The sequence below is a fragment of the Ornithorhynchus anatinus genome, chromosome 16 (assembly GCF_004115215.2).
Source record: "Ornithorhynchus anatinus isolate Pmale09 chromosome 16, mOrnAna1.pri.v4, whole genome shotgun sequence".
Lineage (NCBI taxonomy): Eukaryota > Metazoa > Chordata > Mammalia > Monotremata > Ornithorhynchidae > Ornithorhynchus > Ornithorhynchus anatinus.
The window spans coordinates 18,087,197-18,109,224 of NC_041743.1; the positions used below are offsets into that span (position 1 = coordinate 18,087,197).

The 22,028-nt window shown below is 44.3% G+C and overlaps 1 protein-coding gene and 1 non-coding gene across 7 annotated transcripts in view; one reads left to right on the top strand and one right to left on the bottom strand.

Moving 5' to 3' along the window:
* Window positions 1-21,071, top strand: part of LOC100087850 (complement factor H-related protein 5) — a 52,617-nt gene extending 31,546 nt beyond the window's left edge. For 2 of the 6 annotated variants that reach the window (XM_029081543.2, XM_029081541.2), the window contains exons 11-17: window positions 4-180; window positions 7,915-8,097; window positions 9,826-10,002; window positions 13,381-13,563; window positions 14,326-14,508; window positions 18,492-18,686; window positions 20,655-21,071. In XM_029081543.2, coding sequence (XP_028937376.1) covers window positions 4-180; window positions 7,915-8,097; window positions 9,826-10,002; window positions 13,381-13,563; window positions 14,326-14,508; window positions 18,492-18,686; window positions 20,655-20,659 — 1,103 coding nt within the window. In that variant the 3' untranslated portion in view covers window positions 20,660-21,071. The remainder of the gene's footprint in view (window positions 1-3; window positions 181-7,914; window positions 8,098-9,825; window positions 10,003-13,380; window positions 13,564-14,325; window positions 14,509-18,491; window positions 18,687-20,654) is intronic. The other 4 variants (XM_029081542.2, XM_029081545.2, XM_029081544.2 and 1 more) reach the window with 4 other exon arrangements.
* On the bottom strand, window positions 648-785 carry LOC114817535. Its single transcript, XR_003765397.1, has one exon. It is a non-coding gene; the product is annotated as a small nucleolar RNA SNORA7 (small nucleolar RNA).
* Window positions 21,072-22,028: the final 957 nt, after the last annotated feature.

Sequence of the window (22,028 nt, forward strand, 5' to 3'; positions counted from 1 at the left end):
CAGGACTTCCATGTGGTAAACCACTTCTGATGCTCAATGGTTTCACTTCTGATGAGACTAAGGAGATTTATCAGACTGGAGAAGAAGTTACCTATCAGTGTTTAGAAGGTTTTGAAATTAGTGGCTCCCCAAACGTCAAATGTGAAGGAGGAGAATGGTCCATAGCACCAAAATGCACAGGTACGACTTGTTTATAATTAAAGGATGCAAATTGGTATTTTGCTTTAGATCATGACTATTGGCTTTCTTTGAGATCATTTGAGTGTAATGCAAAATTCTTAAATACAGTAGACATATAAGTATGTAAAATGTGATCTAAATTCTTGATGAGTTTCACATTTAGACCATTTCACATTCAGTCCATTTTCTTGTTATTACCAAGATCGATATCCAATTGAATTGTGTTGGATGCCCCTAAAGTGCCTTGTCTTTAGCTGTCGAGTCATTTCCAACCCATAGCGACACCACGGATGTGTCTCTCCCAGAACGCCCCACCTCTGTCTGCAATTGTTCCAGTAGTGCATCCATAATGTTTTCTTGGTAAAAATAAGGAAGTGGTTTACCACTGCCTCCTTCTGTGCAGTAAACCTAAATCTCCACCCTCGACTCTCTCCCATGCTGGTGCTGCCCAGCACAGGGGAGTTTTGACTTGTTGCAGATTGCCTTCCATTAGCTAGCCACTGCCCAAGCTGAGAATGGAATGGGTAAACCTCTGCTTGACTCTCCCTCCCACAGTCAAAACTAGTAGAGCACTGGAAACTCTCCAGGTGTGACCCTGAGAAGGGATGTCCCTAATGACCTGGCTGCATACTTTAGTGATAAAATTGAAACCATCAATCGTGTTCTTCTGAAATTTCCCAAAAAGTTCTCCCTCTTCCTAATGCCTCTTCCATCTTTCCCAGCTAATTTGAGGAGATCTCCTACCTCCTCTCAAAATCTACTCCTCTCCACCTGGGGCCTTGGATCCCATCCAGTCAAACCTTATCAAATCATTTGCCCCTTCCATTCTTTGCTCCTTAACCGTCATCATGAACTGTTCACTCTCCAATGTCTTCTTCTCCACTGCTTCAAACCTGCTCATGTATCCTCTGTCCTAAATAAAAAGACCTTCCCTTGACTCCAGCACTCCCTCCAGTTATCACCCTAGCGCCTTCCTACCATTCCTCGCCATATTCTCTGAGTGAGTTGCCTGCACCCACTACCTCTGTTTCCTCTCTAATTCTCTCCCTGATCCCCTCCAAAGCTACTTCCATTTCCTTTACGCCACAGAAACTGCCCTCTCAAAGGTCACAAATGATTTTCTTCTTGAAAAATTCAACAGCCTCTATTCCATCTTAATCCACTTCAACCTCTCAGCTGCCTTTGACACTATGGACCATCCCCTTCTGCAAACATTATCCAACCTTGGTTTCACTGGCACTCTCCTCTCTTGGTTGTCCTCTCTTTGGCCATTTATTTTCAGACTCTTTCACAGGTTCCTCTACTGCCTCCCACCTCCCACTGTAGGAGTGCCTCAAGGCTCAGTTCTGGGTTTCAAAAATAATAATAATTATGGTATTTGTTAAGCACTTACTATATGCCAAGCACTGTTCTAAGCGCTGGGGTAGATACAAGGTAATCGGGTTGTCCCACATGGGGCTTACAGTCTTAATCCCCACTTTACAGATGAGGTAATTGAGGCACAGAGAGGTTAAGTGGTTTGACCAAGGTCACACAAGATACAAGTGGCGGTACCAGGATCAGAACCCATGTCCTCTGACTCCCAAGTCCGGCCTCTTTCCACTAAGCCATGCTGCTTCACACTCCTTGCCTCCATCTACACCTACTCCTTGGAGAACTCAGTCAGTCCCATGGCTTCAACTACCATCTCTACATGAATGATTCTAAAACGCACCTCTTCTTCCCTGCAGTCTCCCATTTCCTCCTGCCTTCAGAACATCCCCGCTTGGATGGGCCACAGACACTTCAAATTTAACATGTCCCTTCAGTTTTTCTCCCAAGCCCTATCCTCCTCCTGACTTTCCCCTCAATGTTTCCCTGTCTCACAAGCCCTTGACCTTGGCCTTATTCTTGACTCATCTCTCTCGTTCAACCCACATAGTCAATTTGTCACTAAATCCTGTCCATTCACCCTCACATCACTAAAATCCTTCTTTTCCTCTCCATCCAGACTGCTCCTATGCTGATCAAAGCACTTATACTGCCTTGACCAGGGAAGCAGCATGGTGTAGTGGATAGAGCATGGGCCTGGGAGTCAGAAGGTCCTGGATTCTAATCTTGCCTTGCCACTTATCTGTTCTGTTACCTTGGGCAAGTCACCTCACTTCTCGGTGCCTCAGTTACCTCATCTGCAAAGTGGGCATTAATACTGTAAACCCTATGTGGGACAGGGGCTATGTCCAACCCAATTTGATTGTATCCACCTCAGCATCTGGCACAGTGTCTAGTATGTAGGAAGAGCTTAACTAATACCATCATTATTATTTTTATTTATTATTGAATTAGCTTCCTTGCTGACCTCCCTCTATCCTTTCTCTCCCCACTCTAGTCCATACTACACTCTGATGCTCTGATCATTTTTCTAAAAGAAACTTCAACCAGTGTCTTTCCACTCCTCAACCTCCAGTGGTTGGTCTTCCACTTTCTGTATCAAACAGAAACTCCTTACCATAACTTTAAAATGCTCCATCAGCTCTCTCCCTTCTACTTTACCTCTTTGATTCCCTAGTACAACTCAGTCCACAAATTTCACTCCTTTAATGCCAACCGCCTCTCAGTACTTCATCTGTCTTGCTGCCAACCCCTTGCTCTATATCCTCCCTCTAGCTTGGCAGTCCCTCCCCCATCATAATAATGATGGTCTTTGTCAAGCACTGTTCTAAGCCCTAGGATTGATACAGCTAATCAGGTTGGACACAGTCCCTGTCCCACAAGGGGCTTACAATCTAAATCTTCATTTTACAGAGGAGGAAACTGAGGCACAGAGAAGTTAAGTGACTTGCTCAAGGTCACACAGAAGACAAGTGGCAGAGCCAGGATTAGAACCCATGTCCTTCTGACTCCCAGGCCCAGGCTCTATCCACTAGGACATGTTGCTTCTCATTATACCATCATATATGACAGACCACTACTCTCCCCATTTCAAAGACCTTATTGAAATCACATCTCCTCCAAGAGGACTTCTCAGCTAAGCACTCATTTCCCCTAGTCCTTCTGCCTTCATGTTACCTGTACCCTTAGATCTGTACCTTTAAGCACTCCCATCCTCTGCCCCACAGCACTTTTGTACATATCCATAATTTATTTTAATGTCTGTCTCTAATGATAATAATGATAATAATAATAATTTTAAGTATTTACTACATGCCAAGCACTCTCAGCGTGACTCAATGGAAAGAGTCCGGGCTTGGGAGTCAGAGGTCATGGGTTCTAATCCCGGCTCCGCTTCTTGCCAGCTGTGTGACTTTGGGCAAGTCACTTAAATTCTCTGTGCCTCATCTGAAAAATGGGGATTAAAACTGTGAGCCCCACATGGGACAACCTGATCACCTTATATCCCCCCGCCAGTGCTTAGAACAGTGTTTTGCAAATAGTAAGCACTTAACAAATACCACCATTATTATTATTATTACTAAGGACATAATATAATGCTTGACACATAGTGAGAGCTTAAAAATGCAACAATAATGATAATACCAAGTCTGGGTAGGGGAATTCTTAGAGGTTTGAGTCCCATGCAGCATCCCAAGCGTGGCTCAGTGGAAAGTGCTCGGGCTGAGGAGTCGGAGGTCATGGGTTCTAATCCTGCTCTGCCACTTGTTAGCTGTGTGACTGTGGGCAAGTGACTTTATTTCTCTGTGCCTCAGTTACCTCACTTGTAAAATGGGGATGAAGACTGTGAGCCCCACGTGGGACACCCTGATTACCCTGTATCTCCCCCAGCGCTTAGAACAGTGCTCTGGACATAGTAAGCGCTTAACAAATACCAACATTATTATTAGTATTATTATCCCACCTAACAAAACAAGGTAATTTTGTAAGGAAAATTTACTAGAGCACATATACTGTAACTTGCAGACTGAAGCTTCTTGTGGGCAGGGGGTGAATATATCAACTCTATTGTATTGCACTTTCCCAAGTGCATAGTTCAGTGTTCTGCACATAGTAAGCATTCATTAAATACCATTGATTAAATTATTGAACTGGAGTAACAATTCTATGTAAACAACAGTCATAAAAGAACTCATAACGGACCTCCCTGATCATTATTCTAAGCAGTCTCTTCTATTACCCAACACTTTTCTGCTACTTTCCTTGCTCGGTCTTCCATCTATGCATCTTTCAACAGGAAATTCTTTTCTCAAAAGTCAGTTTACATACTCTGTATTCTCCAAATGAGGACTAAAAGAAGCCCAGATTTCCCATCTGCAGCCTCAAATCTTTCCTTTCATGTTCTTCCTCTACACATTCTCATCCCTTGTCTTCAAGTGCCTCTTCTGTCATTTCTTCCCTCCTCTTTCATCAGAATTGTCCCTTGAATTGGTTCTTTGCTATATCAGACATTTTCTGTTTCTAGCATCAGTTTGGGTGGGGGCAATTGTAACTTGCAGAGGCTGTGTCCTCCTACCTTTAAAGAATCTTAGTTAGAAGTTAACTCTCCTATAACTCTCCCTTTTACTCAAACTGTAATTTCCAAGCAGCATGGCATACTGGATAGAACACGGGCCAGGGAGTCAGAAGGTTACGGATTCTAATCCTGGCCCATCACTTGTCTGCTGTATGGCCTTGGACAAATCACTTAACTTCCTCTGCCTCAGTTACCTCAACTGTAAAATAGGGATTAAGGCTGTAAGCCCCATGTTGGACATGGACTATGTCCAACCTGATTTGCTTGTATCCACCCCAGCACGTAGTACAGTGCCTGGCACATAGTAAGTGCTTAACAAATACCATAATTGTTAGGGGGAAATTGGAGAATTTGGATCCTTGGCTCTACGGCAACTCTTGACTATTTTTTGTTTGTGCTGACTCACTGGACGGGGAATTTAAAAGAATTCTTAGGTGCCAAATACATTAGAACAACAGGGGCTACAATTTTAGAGCAGCCTGGGATGAATAGAATTAGTCTATCTGGTCTGGCAATTCATTGCTTCAATAATTTTCTGCTTCAAGCAGGTCAGGGGGTTCTGAGATGACCAGGCTAAACATCACTATTGAATCTTTAGAATTCTCTGATATCTCTAAAGATTGCCTAAAAGCATTCATTTATTCAATAGTATTTATTGAGGGCTTACTATGTGCAGAGCACTATACTAGCACTTGGAATGTACAATTTGTCAACAGATAGAAACAATCCCTGCCCATTGACGGGCTTACAGTCCAGTAAAGCACTACACTCTTTAGCCCACAAACAAAATATTTTTCAGCGAGGAGAGGCAGATCTCCACCAGGCTTTACCAAAGCTGAAATGATTGACGGTAAACAAAAAAACAGCATATGGAAGGTAATGAATTGCTTTATCAATGTTTGGATAGTTTTAGGGAAGGCTCAATTCTAGTAACATGTTCAGGAGCCCTCCCTCTAAACAACTTCCCCCCGACAGACCGTTGTCCTCCTTTAGACTGTAAGCTCATTGTGGACAGGGAATGTGTCCATTTATTGTTGTATTGTGCTCTCTCAAGTGCTTAGAATGAATGAATGAATTAGTACAGTGCTCTGCACATAGTAAGCGCTCAATAAATTCGAGTGAATAAATGAGTGCATGAATGAAGGAGATCCTAAATGCAAAGGTAATTTTAATTTGAATAATTTAATGAATGATAACATTGAAATTTATGTGCAAAAAGACAAAATCTAGCCACCCCCTGATCTGGATATCCATAAAGGAAATGGATTCTGGTTTGGGGGAGGAAGTGTAATCCTATCAAACATAGACTGCAGAGTGTGATATTGGGGTTCTGTGAAATCAGTGAAAGGAAGTGCTTAGGGAAATGCTAAGCACTTGTGGGTGTGTAGAAAATACTTATTGATCAACTCCTAAAGAATCGTTGAAATGGCCAAAGCAATTGTAATCTGTTTTTTTTTGTTTGTTTGTTTTCTAATCTTAAATGACATCCCCATGAATCTGCCCCAGAACGCTAGGAAAAAGGTAAAAGAAAATGACAAAATCCAGGTTTGGATACACCAGAGAAGGAAGCTGTATTTGTTAAATAATTTTCACCATAGAAAGCCTTTTCTAAGCTTCTCTGTAATTCATGTAAGAACTTCACCTTTTTGTGGCTCTTTCCAAAACGTCTTTAATTTTATAGCTAAACATTTTCCCAGTCACTTAATGGCAAATACACATCTGAGAATCAACATGCCTACAGAGCTAATCTAAAGAGAGATATCTCCTTTACATCCAAATAGATTCTAACTGGGCAGAAGTGCTACTCTCAGTAGCTGTTTAAAAATTCATGAGGTCACAACAGTGCCTATTTCTGTCGAGAACTGGCAGGAATCTTTTGCCCCTGGCCACAGGCCACACAACTAAATCGGAGCAGCCATCTAGAATTGCCTACAACTGGTCAAAATGGAACTGGCTAGAAAGTGCAGCTGACTCAATGCAAAATGTCACCATCACTAGAAAAACAATTCAAGCGTTAGTTCTATAGCCTGTCATCTCTAACATGAATCATATGAAAGTAGGGGTCTCAGGATCTAGTTCCTAGATCCATGCCCCAGGTGGTTTCTGAAAAATGTATTCTAAGTAAAAGCATGTCAGGACCAATTATCTCATAAAAAAAATATTATAATTAAGAATCAATTCCTGAATTAGGGTCAGATATCTCCTTTTACCAAATTCACCTAGTTTACCAGATGTATTCAAATAGACATACACAATTGGATTTATATTGTCGCCAGCAGCCAACAAAACTTAGCTGACTTCTATTTTGTCTGAAGGACAATGATGTGTGGACTTTCACTGGTATGCTGAAAGCTGAAACTGAATGTAAATTTAGAAATATCTTAAGTGTGATTCATCACGACTTCAAATGTCTTAAGCCTCCATGCAGTACTTATATATGGTTTTTAGGTAGTACTGATTGGGTTCTAAGCCCTTGGTTGGATACAAGATAATCAGATGGGCCACAGACCCTGGCCCACAAGGGCATGATCATCCAAAAGGAGGGGTGAACAGGTATCTCATCTCATTTACTGATAAGGGCACTAAGGCTCAGAGATGTAAGCCATTTGCCCAGGGTCACTCAGCAACCAGGGTCAGTGTTAGGGTTAGAACCCAGATCCTCTGTCTCTCAGACCAATGTTCTTTCCTCTAGGTCACTTTGGATGCTGATAATAATACTGATAATAATAATAATAATAATTGTGGTATTTGTTAAACACTTACTATGTGCCAAGCACTCTTCTAATTGCTGGAGTAGACACAGGGCTATCTGGTTGTACACCGTTCCTGTCCCACATATAGCTCACTGTCTTAATTCCCATTTTACAGAGGAGGTAACTGAGACACAGAGAAGTTAAGTGGCTTGCACAAGGTCACCCAGTTGATGGAGCCGGGATTAGAATCCAGGTCCTTCTGACTCCCAGACCCATACCCTATCCACTAGACCACACTGCTTGGCAGCAATGGCATACAGTAACACTCTGGGTTTCTGAGCCGAGCTATTTAAGGTCACACTCTTCTTTTTGAAATGTCTAGAAAATGTCTAGCATAAGTCTGATGTGAAGACTAGGCCCTACATGTAAATAGAAATTACTCTGTAACTCCTAACACCCTTATTGTTCTCTCCTGCTCTCACCCTCTCTCTCTGGTTCCTAGAACTTTCCTAGTTCTAAGCATTAAAGTTTAGGTTCTCTGCCTCCTAGGCCTCCTTCCACTGCTTCTAATAATCACAATGTTCCTTCTTTCAGAAGCGGTTGGAAAATGCGGACCACCTCCTCCTATTGATAATGGAGATATCACTTCTTTCCTATTTGCTGAATACCTTTCTGGATCCCAAGTGGAATACAGGTGCCGGAACCTTTATACACTCGAGGGTTTCCAACGGGTGATATGTATAAATGGGAAGTGGTCAAATCCACCATCGTGCTTAGGTAAGTGCAAAATATTCTCGGGATCATGAGATGATCCAGGAGTGAACACAGGATCATAAGAATTTAAAACGACAATACGTCACTTGATCGGTCCTTGAAATTTATCGATGACTCACTAAGAGCAGAATCCCATACAGGCTTTTAATGTCAAAAGATGATGACACTACCCCAGTCACAGCCAGGGGTGTAGAAATCTGAGTAGATTAACAAAAAAAGAACATTACCGTGAGTGTGAATAATTCACGATTTATTAAATTAGCTGAGGATTGGAAGTAATAAGAATTGCATTACTAAGCCTTTCATTTACGGGCTCCTCCTCTGCCTCCCACCTCCTACCCTGGTGGGGTGAGGATGTGAGATCATTGTACGCAAGGAATATATCTGTTTGTTGTTGTTGTACTCTCCCAAGTGCTTATACAGTGCTTTGCACACAGTAAGTGCTCAATAAATACGATCAAATGAATGAATGACTGGGCTTTTCCATAACCTTCCCATCTCACTTCCCATTTCTGACCAGGGTTTTAAATGTCCACATCAAATACTGAAGCCACAATACCTATTGAACCTGAGGTCCATTTAGTAGCATCTTGACGGACTTTCCTTTCCCACCAACATACACCTGTTGTCAAAAGAACTTTGTCTTCATGGGTGGTAAACTATCCACCCATGGTGACTACCATCTCTACGCAGATGACACGCAGATCTACATCTCCGCCCCTGTCCTCTCCCCCTCCCTTCAGGCTCGCATCTCCTCCTGCCTCCGGGACGTCTCCACCTGGATGTCGGCCCGCCACCTAAAACTCAACATGAGCAAGACTGAGCTCCTCATCTTCCCTCCCAAACCCGGTCCTCTCCCAGACTTCTCTATCACCGTGGATGGCACGACCATCCTTCCCGTCTCTTGGGCCCACAATCTCGGTGTCATCCTTGACTCGTCCCTCTCGTTCACCCCACACATCCTATCCATTACCAAGACCTGCCGGTTTCACCTCTACAAACAAAAACTCCTCACTCTAGGCTTCAAGGCTCTCCACCACCTTGCCCCTTCCTACCTCTCCTCCCTTCTCTCTTTCTACTGCCCACCCCGCACGCTCCGCTCCTCTGCCGCCCACCTCCTCACCGTCCCTCGGTCTCGCCTATCCCGCCGTCGACCCCTGGGTCACGTCCTCCCGCGGTCCTGGAACGCCCTCCCTCCTCACCTCCGCCAAACTGATTCTCTTTCCCTCTTCAAAACCCTACTTAAAAATCACCTCCTCCAAGAGGCCTTCCCAGACTGAGCTCCTCTTCTCCCTCTACTCCCTCTGCCATCCCCCCTTTACCTCTCCGCAGCTAAAGCCTCATTTTCCCCTTTTCCCTCTGCTCCTCCACCTCTCCCTTCCCATCCCCACAGCACTGTACTCGTCCGCTCAACTGTATATATTTTCGTTACCCTATTTATTTTGTTAATGAATTGTACATCGCCTTGATTCTATTTAGTTGCCATTGTTTTTACGAGATGTTCTTCCCCTTGACGCTGTTTAGTGCCATTGTTCTTGTCTGTCCGTCTCCCCCGATTAGACTGTAAGCCCGTCAAACGGCAGGGACCGTCTCTATCTGTTGCCGACTTGTTCATCCCAAGCGCTTAGTACAGTGCTCTGCACATAGTAAGCGCTCAATAAATACTATTGAATGAATGAATGAACTACTACAGGGGATTACTGATTGTCATGTTTCACTAATTCTTTGCAGATCATTCCTGTGGCTCTCCACCTTCTGTTAAAAATGCTTTCATTTTTCGCAATGAAAAGATAAAGTACCAACCTGGTGAGAGAGTACGCTACAAATGTATAGGTGGTCTAAGCATGTTTGGAGATGCGGACATATTATGCAAAAATAGGACCTGGACAAATGCTCCAGAGTGCAAAGGTACAGGATATTCATTCATTTCAAATGAGAACAAAGATGATAATTCTGCCCATCTCTGAAGGAATTAGTCTCAAGATGCCATTGACAAGCAAAGGAAAATTTATTTTGAATATTATTATGCCTGCTTTTTAAATCATTGCTCTGAGATAACTGGATTCAAGGGGATTTTCCTGAGAAAGAACATATCTTGTACCAGTAGGTAAATTGAAAATGGAGCTATTAAGGGAAAATTATTTTCTATAAAGTGAAATTTTCCCACTGATAAAGATATTCTCTCAGAGTCTCACATACACAGGTGTGTTTGTGTGTATGTGTGTGTGTGTGTATGTATGCACGTGTGTGTCCTTTGGGTTCAAGGATAATGTATCTGACATTTCATCATTGTGGAAGAGTTTTTTTGTTTTTTCTTTTTTGTGGTATTTCTTAAGCTATAACAAAGTGCCAGACACTGTACTGAGCTCTGGGTTAGATACAACCTGGTCACATTGGACACAGTCCATGTCCCACAGGGAGCTCACAGTCTAAATCCTCATCTTCCAGAGGAGGTAACTGAGGCACAGAGAAGTTAAGCAATTTGCCCAAAGTCATTCAGCAGACAAGTGGCAGAGCCGGAATTAGAACCCAAGTCCTTCTGAATCCCAGGCCCTTGCTCTATCCATTAGATCATACTGCCTCTCACTAGGCCATGCTGCTTCTCATTTGGCCACACTGCTTATTGCTGGATTTGGCTAACAAGACTAGCGTGTATGCACTTAGGCACCACAAACACCAATATTCCACCTTTGGACACTGTAACCAAGTTTACTGACAGCAGCTGGAATTCTTCTTTTCCTCCCTAGAAATACACTTACAAAGATTATACACACACATATATAGATGCATTCATAAAGACTGTGACTGTCAGAGTCTGTCCAACCCTTTATCCCTGCCAAAGTAGCCCTGAGAGCTATTTAGGGGAGTGATCACCTACCATCTCCTGAAGGTTAAGTGAGGTAGGTCTTTGTGGGGCCACTCTGTCCGGTCCTGGGCCATGGCTGGCTGTTTGTGGGGCTATGGGCAGTTGAGCCAGGTGTTGGATGGTGAGTCCAGGGCAATCAGTTATGGGAGCCGACATTCCAAGTGTGCGACCGTGGCAGTGTCAGGGCGCTGAGTCACCCTCAGCGAGTTTCCTTTTCCCAAGTCTGCCCTTCAGCAGCCACCAGGTACCAAGTTGTGGATTCAGAAGGGAGGAGAACTAGCCATTCTGATCCCAGAAAACCTCCACAGGAGGCAGAAACACTGCTCTCCCCTCTGGAACAGAGTGGTACCCAAAGCCTCTCCCCTCCCAAATCCCCCGCCACACCAAGACTGCTCCAGACTGCCCAGGCTGGAAGATCACACTCAGTCTCTCTCTCTCTCTCTCTCTGTGTGTGGAACAGCCACCGGAGTGTCCGGCCTTACCTGTCTCCTGGCCATAATGGCTTGACACCACCTCTCTCCCCCATCCCCTTGTGTGTTATGCCGCACTCAGAGAGGGGCTGAAGGAAGGGAAATCAATGATCCTCCTTGTATTGCATACATAAGGAAAGGCACTTTTGCCGAGCCTGTATTTCAGGGGTCAGCAGAAGGGAGGGATTTAAGGGAGAGCCATGCAAAGGACTGCACAGCTGTCCCAGCTACAGAAGCCTCAGGTTGCGGTAACGTTAGCGTTGAGCTCTTCTGTCTGACTTTTCAGCCCTCCATCCCCTGGCCTGGCCCCGATCTCAGACACAACCCAGGTAGACCGCTCCGACTCACAGGATTCCTCCCGCAGTGAGCCCCTTCGACAGCAGGCACCTCCACAAAGCCTCTCCAGAGCCCAGCCTCAGGGCCCAGGGAAGCAGTGAGGCAGTAAAACGCCAATTCCGTAAACTCTGGAGGCAGTTCCCGGGGTGTGGCCAGATGGGCAGATCTGGGCCTAGGGCTCCCCTTGGCTCCATGTCCCCCCCATGCCTGGAGTTGTGGCTGAGTTCTGGCTACCCCCACCACCTCTGACTCCACTTAGTGATTACTACTGAAGCTTCATGAGGGTGGGGATCCTGTCTATCAACTCTATTGCTCTTTCTCATGGTTTAGTATAGTGCTTTGCCAACAGTAAACACTTAATGAATATTATTGATTAATTTTCCACCCCCCTGAATATTTTGCCTATTTCTTCTAAATTAAAAATGTAAAAATAAACAAATCTGTAGCAGAGTCTGAATTTCGGGGGCAAGGAGAATCAGTGAAAAATAAATAAAATAAAATAAATGGGGTATTTGTTAAGCGCTTACTATGTGCAAAGCACTGTTCTAAGCGCTGGAGGATACAAGGTGATCACGTTGTCCCAAGTGGGGCTCACAGTCCTCATCCCCATTTTACAGATGAGGTAACTGAGACACAGAGAAGTTAAGTGACTTGCCCAAAGTCACACAGCTGGCAAGTGGCGGAGCTGGGATTAGAACCACGACCTCTGACTCCCAAGCCCAGGCTCTTTCCACTGAGCCACGCTGATTTCACACTCAACATCAGCATTCTGTGTGTGATAGTCATCATGTTCAATCAGTCAATCAGTGGTATTTACTGGGAGCTTTTGGTGTGCAGAGCACTGTACTAGGTGGTTAGAAGAGTACAATATCAAAGAGGGGGCAAACATGCTTCCTTCTCACAAGGAGCTCAAAGTTTAGAGGGAGATGAATTCTCCTGCTCAGGCACCACCTTTAATGTCCAAGACAGGTGGCCATCTTGTGTCCATCTAGACTCACATCACCTCTGCTATACACTGGGCAGTGACAACCACCTATGTTCCGTATCACCCAAATCTGGTCCTTCAAATTGTCTCCTAGCTCAGGTTTTCTTTTTTTTTTGATGGTAGTCATTAAGTGCTTACTATGTGCCAAGCTCTGAACTAAGTATAAGATAATTAGATTGCACACAGTTTCTGTCCCATAAAAGGTTCACAGTCTAAATAGGAGGATATACTCCCCATTTTTACAGTTGAGCTAACTGAGATACAGATCAGCGACTCGTCCAAGGCTGAACGGCAAGCGAATGGTGGGACCCAGAATTAGAACTCAGGTTCTCTGGCTCCCAGGCCTGAGCTCCTTTCACTAGGCCAAATCACTTGGGAGTCAAAGGTCATGGGTTCTAATCCCGGCTCCGCCACTTGCCTGCTGTGTGACTTTGGGCAAGTCACTTCACTTCTATGTGCCTCAGTTACCTCATCTGTAAAATGGGGATTAAAAAAAAAACTGTGAGCCCCACGTGGGACAACCTGATCACCTTGTATCCCCCCAGCGCTTAGAACAGTGCTTTGCACATAGTAAGTGCTTAACAAATACCACCATTATTATTCTAATGATACAGTGCTCCTTCTTTCAGAGGCATTTGGAAAATGTGGACCACCACCACCTATTGACAACGGGGACATCACCTCTTTCCTGTTTGCCGAATACCCTTCGGGAGCCCAAGTGGAATACGAGTGTCAGGACCTTTATAAACTGGAGGGTTCCAAAGATGTGAGGTGTGAAAATGGGAAGTGGTCAAATCCACCGTTGTGCTTAGGTAAGTGCAAAATATTCGCCAGGATCATGAGGTGATCCAAGAGTGAACAAATGATCATGAGAATTAAAATGACAATATGCCACCTGATCTGTCCTCGAAATTTATTGAGCTGTCATCAAGTGCAGAATCCAAAAGAGGTTTTTAAGTCCATGCCTCCAAAGAGGATGAGGCTATACATGCTACTTTCAGAATCAGAGGTATTCAAGTAGGTTAACAAACAGAGCAACGATAGAGTGAATAATTCACATGATCAATAAAATTGGCTGAGTTTCTTGGTGATTGGAAATATGTATTTACTAAGTCTTTCCTTTGTGGGATCCCCCTCTGCCTCCCACCCCCCCGCCCCCCGCCCAACTCTAAGGGTACCTCAAGGTTAAGTTCTTGGTCCCCTTTTGTTCTCCTTCTATTCCTACACCCTTGGTAAACTGTTGGTTTAAGTCTTCTCAGAATGCTATTTGGAATGAACATGAGAACGTGAAAAGCAGCGTGGCTTAGTGGCAAGAGCATGGACTTGGGAGTCAGAGGTTGTGGGGTCTCATCCCGGCTCTGCCACTTATCTGCTGTGTGGCCGTGGGCAAGTCACTTCACTTCTCTATGCCTCAGTTACCTCATCTGTAACATGGGGATTAAGACTGTGAGCCCCACGTGGGACAACCTGATCACCTTGTATCCCCCCAGCGCTTAGAACAGTGCTTTGCACATAGTAAGCACTTAACAAATACCACCATTAATATTCTAATGATACAGTGTTCCTTCTTTCAGAGGCATTTGGAAAATGTGGACCACCACCGCCTATTGACAACGGGGACATCACCTCTTTCCTGTTTGCCGAATACCCTACGGGAGCCCAAGTGGAATACGAGTGTCAGGACCTTTATAAACTGGAGGGTTCCAAAGATGTGAGGTGTGAAAATGGGAAGTGGTCAAATCCACCGTTGTGCTTAGGTAAGTGCAAAATATTCGCCAGGATCATGAGGTGATCCAAGAGTGAACAAATGATCATGAGAATTAAAATGACAATATGCCACTTGATCTGTCCTCGAAATTTATTGAGCTCTCATTAAGTGCAGAATCCAAAAGAGGTTTTTAAGTCCATGCCTACAAAGAGGATGAGGCTATACATGCTACTTTCAGAATCAGAGGTATTCAAGTAGGTTAACAAACAGAGCAACGATAGAGTGAATAATTCACATAATCAATAGAATTGGCTGAGTTTCTTGGTGATTGGAAATATGTATTTACTATGTCTTTCCTTTGTGGGATCCCCCTCTGCCTCCCACCCCTTAAGTTCTTGGTCCCCTTTTGTTCTCCTTCTACTCCTACACCCTTGGTAAACTGTTGGTTTAAGACTTCTCAGAATCCTATTTGGAATGAACATGAGAACGTGAAAAGCAGTGTGGCTTAGTGGCAAGAGCATGGACTTGGGAGTCAGAGGTTGTGGGTTCTCATCCCAGCTCCGCCACTTATCTGCTGTGTGGCCGTGGGCAAGTCACTTCACTTCTCTATGCCTCAGTTACCTCATCTGTAACATGAGGATTAAGACTGTGAGCCCCACGTGGGACAACCTGATTGCCTTGTATCTGCCCCAGTGCTTAGAACAGTGCTTGGCACATAGTAAGTTGCTTAATAAATGTTATCATCATTATTATTATTATTATTAACAAATAGGATAATTATTTCAGCAAACTGCCTGCCATGCTACTCCTTTGGGATGAGGCTTCCTGGTTTCTCTCATGTTTTGGGCTGGCCCCTGTTGCTTCCCTCCTCTTTGGAGTGAATCATTCAGTCATTCAGTAGTATTTATTGAGTGCTTACTATGTGCTGTACTAAGCATTTGGGAGAGTACAATATAACAATAAAGGGACACATTCCTTACCATGGTTTTGGAAGTCAGTCTCCATTTCAGGGTGTGATGAATGGCACCTTCAAATATTTGAGCAGTGGAAAGAGCACGGGTCTGGGTGTCAGAAGACCTAGATTCTAATCCCAGTTGTCCCTTGCCTCCTGTGTGACCAGGGACAAATCACTTAACTTCTCTGTGTAGGGGTGGTGGGGAAGGGAACTAGAAAGGGAATGAGGAAAACAAGGACCTCTGCTATGATGGAGAGATGTTTTCTGACATGCATCTCCCCCCCACTTCCTCTCTCCTCTTACCTTGTGATTTTTCCTTCCTGCTACTATGTGACCTTGGGCAAGTCACTTAACTTCTCATGCCTCAGTTTCCTAAACTGTTCTCCCTCCTACTTAGACTGTGAGCCTCATGTGGGACAGTTAACCCAATCTGATTAACTTGTATCTACTCCAGAGCTTAGAACAGTGCTCAACACATAGTAAATGTTTCATAAATACAATATAATAATAATGATAATAAATGAATTATAAAAGTCACCAGAATTGTATCACACAATAATTGTAAAAATCACCATAATTGTGTGAAATACCTTTTTTCCTAAATTGAAATTGTTGCTTATTTTTACATTTAGTACTATAGAAAGTGATTCAAAATTTGAAGGGATCCATCTCCTTAATTCTTTTTAATGCTCTGTGCACAGGAATTTGCTCTATCCCCTGAACAAAGAATTTCACCTTGCCCCTCCTCTATTCAAACAAAATAAAGCTGCTGAACCTCCTGTTTGACAGGTTTTGTCTATTAAGATAGTCAATCTGGGTTTGGACATCTGCTAAGATGTGTGGAGAAATTAAATCTGACCCCATGATTTGGTGACAAATGATTACTTGGCTGGACAAAAGGTGCACAGAAAAAGAGCTGGACAAACATGTTCAGAATGAGGGACACATAGTTACCAAGTATCATTTTTGTTCCCAAGGCTAAATCAGAGGGAAAAGGGAAAGCATTTAACTGAGAAAATGGATTAGACCTAAAGACAAACTCTGTGTTGGGTAGTGGGCAGAGCACAGTGAGAGGGGAGAGGACGGTCAGGGAGAAAGTGGAGGTGAGGAAGGTGAAGATGAGGTAAATGGTAGGCTGGGTTGGGATGGATGGGAGGTTGACGCCCACGTCTCCCCCATCCTAAAAAAACCCGCTCTTGACCCCACTTCCCCCTCCAGTTATCGTCCTATCTCCCTACTACCCTTCCTTTCCAAAATCTTAGAACGAGTCGTCTACAATCGATGCCTAGAATTCCTTAACTCCCATTCTCTCCTAGACCCCCTCCAATCTGGCTTCCGTCCCCTCCACTCTATCGAGACTGCTCTCTCTAAGGTCACCCATGACCTCCTTCTTGCCAAATCCAATGGCTCCTACTCCATTCTGATCCTCCTTGACCTCTCTGCTGCCTTTGACACTGTCGACCATCCCCTCCTCCTCCGTACCTTATCTCACCTTGGCTTCACGGACTCTGTCCTCTCCTGGTTCTCCTCTTACCTCTCTGGCCGATCATTCTCGGTCTCCTACGCTGGAGCCTCCTCCCCCTCCCATCCTTTAACTGTTGGAGTTCCTCAAGGGTCAGTTCTTGGCCCTCTTCTGTTCTCCATTTACACTCACTCCCTCGGTGAACTCATTCGCTCTCACGGCTTTGACTACCATCTCTACGCAGATGACACGCAGATCTACATCTCCGCCCCTGTCCTCTCCCCCTCCCTTCAGGCTCGCATCTCCTCCTGCCTCCGGGACGTCTCCACCTGGATGTCTGCCCGCCACCTAAAACTCAACATGAGCAAGACTGAGCTCCTCATCTTCCCTCCCAAGCCCGGTCCGCTCCCAGACTTCTCCATCACCGTGGATGGCACGACCATCCTTCCCGTCCCGCAGGCCCGCAATCTCGGTGTCATCCTTGACTCGTCCCTCTCGTTCACCCCACACATCCTATCCGTTACCAAGACCTGCCGGTTTCACCTCTACAATATCGCCAAGATCCGCCCTTTCCTCTCCACCCAAACGGCTACCTTACTATTACGGGCTCTCGTTATATCCCGGCTAGACTACTGTGTCAGCCTTCTCTCTGACCTCCCTTCCTCCTCTCTCGCCCTGCTCCGGTCTATTCTTCACTCCGCTGCCCGGCTCATCTTCCTGCAGAAACGATCTGGGCATGTCACTCCCCTTCTTAAACAACTCCAGTGGTTGCCTATCGACCTCCGCTCCAAACAAAAACTCCTCACTCTAGGCTTCAAGGCTCTCCATCACCTTGCCCCTTCCTACCTCTCCTCCCTTCTCTCTTTCTACCGCCCACCCCGCACGCTCCGCTCCTCTGCCGCCCACCTCCTCGCCGTCCCTCGGTCTCGCCTATCCCGCCGTCGACCCCTGGGTCACGTCCTCCCGCGGTCCTGGAACGCCCTCCCTCCTCACCTCCGCCAAACTGATTCTCTTTCCCTCTTCAAAACCTTACTTAAAAATCACCTCCTCCAAGAGGCCTTCCCAGACTGAGCTCCTCTTCCCCCTCTACTCCCTCTGCCATCCCCCCTTTACCTCTCCGCAGCTAAAGCCTCATTTTCCCCTTTTCCCTCTGCTCCTCCACCTCTCCCTTCCCATCCCCACAGCACTGTACCCGTCCGCTCAACTGTATATATTTTCGTTACCCTATTTATTTTGTTAATGAATTGTACATCGCCTTGATTCTATTTAGTTGCCATTGTTTTTACGAGATGTTCTTCCCCTTGACGCTGTTTAGTGCCATTGTTCTTGTCTGTCCGTCTCCCCCGATTAGACTGTAAGCCCGTCAAACGGCAGGGACTGTCTCTATCTGTTGCCGACTTGTTCATCCCAAGCGCTTAGTACAGTGCTCTGCACATAGTAAGCGCTCAATAAATACTATTGAATGAATGAATGAATGACCACAAGACCACAAGCTAATCTTCAACCTGTAATTATGTATTTAACCCTGAAAAGTTTGTTGTAATTCCAGTTAGATGAATCCTCTGACTTTGATAACCACTGATAATATGTGATTATCATCATTCTATCCTGACAGATGCATGTACAGCATCTTCAGAAGCTATGTTGAGAAACAATATAAAGTTGAAATGGAAAAACAGGAAAATATTCTCTGAAACTGGAGATCTCATTGAATTCACATGCAAAATGGGATTTATGAAAGCTCCAGGATCACCTCCTTTTAGGGTACAGTGTTTACAAGGAAAATTAACCTATCCCGAGTGTGTTAAACGTAAGTTTACTAGTTCACTGAACAGTGGTAATTAGTAAAAAAAATTCTGTTGTTATTCTATGCTAGTAATTCAGGCAGTCACTAACATAACAAAAAAAGAGCTTGTATGCAATCGATCACTGATATTTATTGAGTGATACTGAGTGCCGTCTACTGCACATAACACTTGGGAAAACCTACTACAACCAAGTTGATAGACATGATCCCTGCCCAGGAGGAGCTTATGGTCTACAGGAGGAGACAGACATTGAAATAGATTAGGGATAAGGGAAACAGTGGAGTATAAGAATAGTGACATAAGTAATGTGGGGTTTGGGTGGTGAGGACGTACCCAGCCAATTTCCTGGTAGACAGGGGGAGGATGGATCGAGGTAACAGAAGGCTTAGCCTGAGAGGGCCTCTGGGAGATAAATCAGTCATATATATTAAGCACTTACTGTTTGCAGAGCACTGTAACTAAGCTCTTGGTAGACAGGTTCCCTGCCCACAGTGAGCTTACGGTTTGGAGAGATGAGATCTTAGGAGAGATGTGAAGGTGGGAGAGCAGTAGACTGTCAAGTGGTAGGCAGATATCAAGGGGTAGAGAGTTTTGGAACTCTGGGTTTCCAAAAAGGGAATCTATTACTCAGTTCCACATCCATAACTAGTAGAACATTTGAAATTATTTGATAATAATGGGCTGTTGGAAGCAAGCAATCATTAAATGGAATACTAGGTTTCATTTCAGGGAGTGAAGGAAACGTTAAAGTGGAATTTTGTACAGTGATTCAGAAAGATTTAGTATTTGAATATGAGTGAATATATATCAAACAAAAGATGCATAAAAGGCTCTTCGCAAGCTTTCTCCCTCTTACATATGGCTTTCTTCACCCGCTACTCCCAAGCTTTCACTCTTTTTGCCTCCCAAGTTCACCTTCTCTTTGTCACTCACTGTCCACTATCCTGCCACCAACTCATTACTACTGATATGCCCCGGCTTGGAACTCTCTCCCCATCAAGTCCAGAAAATTCCAGATCTCTTCTCCCCATCTTCAGTTAATTTCCACGACCACATGCCACACAAAGCCCCCAATCATGCTTAGCATTTGGTATTGCGTGCATTCTCAGCACTTATCCCTACACCATCTAGCTGCTGTACTTGTTCACCTATGCTAAATGTTGTTATTCTTCCTCTTCGCACTGTATTTCAATTGTTTCCCTATCTCCACCAATGACCTGAAGACTCTCTGAGGGCTGGAATCTTGCCTCTTTCTTTTATTGTACTCTCTCCACAGCTTAGTACAGAGCTCTGGACATAGTAGACTCTCAGGAAATACTGTTAATCCATCCCTAGACTCACTAACCCAGCAGAATGTAGGCAAGGAGGAATAATAATTATGGTATTTATTATTAAGGTCAAATAGCAGACAAGTGGTGGAGCTGGGATTAGAACCCATGACCTTCTGACTCCCAGTCCCGTGTGCTATCCACTACATCATTTTGCTTCTCAGTTCTGGGTCCCCTTCTATTCTCTCCATCTTTACCCATTCCCTTAGAGAACAAATTCACTCCCATGGCTTCGATTACTATAACTGTGCCGATGATTCCCAAATTCATTCATTTATTCATTCAATCATTTATTGAGCACTTACTGTGTGCAGAGCACCATACTAAGAACTTCTTTTGGGCAGGAAATATGCCTACCAACTCTATTGTTTTGTATTTTCTCAAGCTCTGACCACAGTGAGTGCTCAGTTGATATCACTGGTTGATTAATTAGTTGACTGAAGAGCTTACAATCGGCCTCTAGACTCACTTAGTATGTTGAATCTAATTCTCTATCTAGAAAATGTGTCACAGTCACCTTTTATCAATTTTCATGTTCTGGTTGTTTTGTACCATTGCAGAGCTTTTCACTGTTAAATTCATACAATTGCATAAATCTTACCTCTCTTCATAACATTTCTTTTGATTGTATCTTTTCTTTAGGTTAATCCCTGGAAAGAAACGAGGACTAAAAGCCCAGCATCAAACTTCGTGGATTTGTTACCAACATTTGAAGATAACTCTGAAAATACAGTATGTTGTAGCATTTTCGGCTAGCTGAGATTTGAGTATCCATTTCTTTAGTCATACTTTTTCTTTTATTTGCCATAAATGTGCCAATATAACATTCTGCATATAATAGACATCAATCATGTTCACAGTGATATTGATACTGCTTAAGCTAAGGTACATAAAATTAATACGGACTATTTACCAATGAATTTAGATTCACTAAAACCAGAATTGATACTTTTACCCTTTACCTGAACCTCATAATGAATTCCTGTTCAGGCTTTACTCTGGCATCATGGTAGATATGACCTGTGGAACCAGGGGTTATTAATAAATCAAACTTCTCAATCTTTGCTTCAGTTGTACTTAAGGACCTAGGGAACAGATATTTAGGAAAGAACTGAAATAATCTAGTGGTTTTGTCACACTGGGTAAAAGTAGCCTCCTCAAACACGCTTCACTTTGCAGTATCCAACAATTTCTCTGACATTTCTCCACCTGGAAACTATTTTGCAAGACCTTAAAGTTTAATTACATGAAATGTTGCTATTTATTCAATGTGCAGTGCTAATTGCTATTGAGGGATCCTTTATTCCTGCTTGAGACAAGCTATTAAAATCCACATTCCTGTCAGCTCCATTGCATTATAACAAATTCCAGATGGCATTATGGCATTGCCTTCCCCTTCTTGCTTTTTGTTGGCAACAACTACCCACCATCAACAGTGTAACAGAGTCCCCTATAAAGAGCCCTCCCAGAAGCTGTGACCCTCCCTGTTCCAGCATCCCAGTGGCACTACCCAAAGGATGGGCTGGTAAGTCATGGAGTTTGCAGGAGTGTTATTTATGGGAGACAGAAGCATTGGAGTGCCACCCTCCTCCACCGGATCCCTGGCCAATGGTTCCTCACCAACCCAGGAGGGTCAGAAGGCTCCCCCTATGGGTTAACAGAGGCAGTCACTATCCCCCAAATCCCCCTTTTGCCCCTTCCCAGTTTACCATCCCTCTCCCAGTTCCACCCCAGAAGTGGGTTCCCTGTCCCTGACATCACTTTGGGTTTGTCTGGGGCATTACTGGGGTGAGACTGCGTATTTTGGGATATTCCCTGGTCAAGAGTCTGCACAGTCCTTGGAAGTGACTATGGCCAAATCATCTCTGAATTTGAAAAAACCCCTCTGTGATCATTTGTGGAGGGGGGTGGGGGGTGGGGGGGAGTCTTCTTTTCACTCTATGATTGCTGCTCTATCATTCCCCTCTCCCTTTATTCTTTGCAAACTTAGTTTTGACTCACTTTCTGGACAGGATG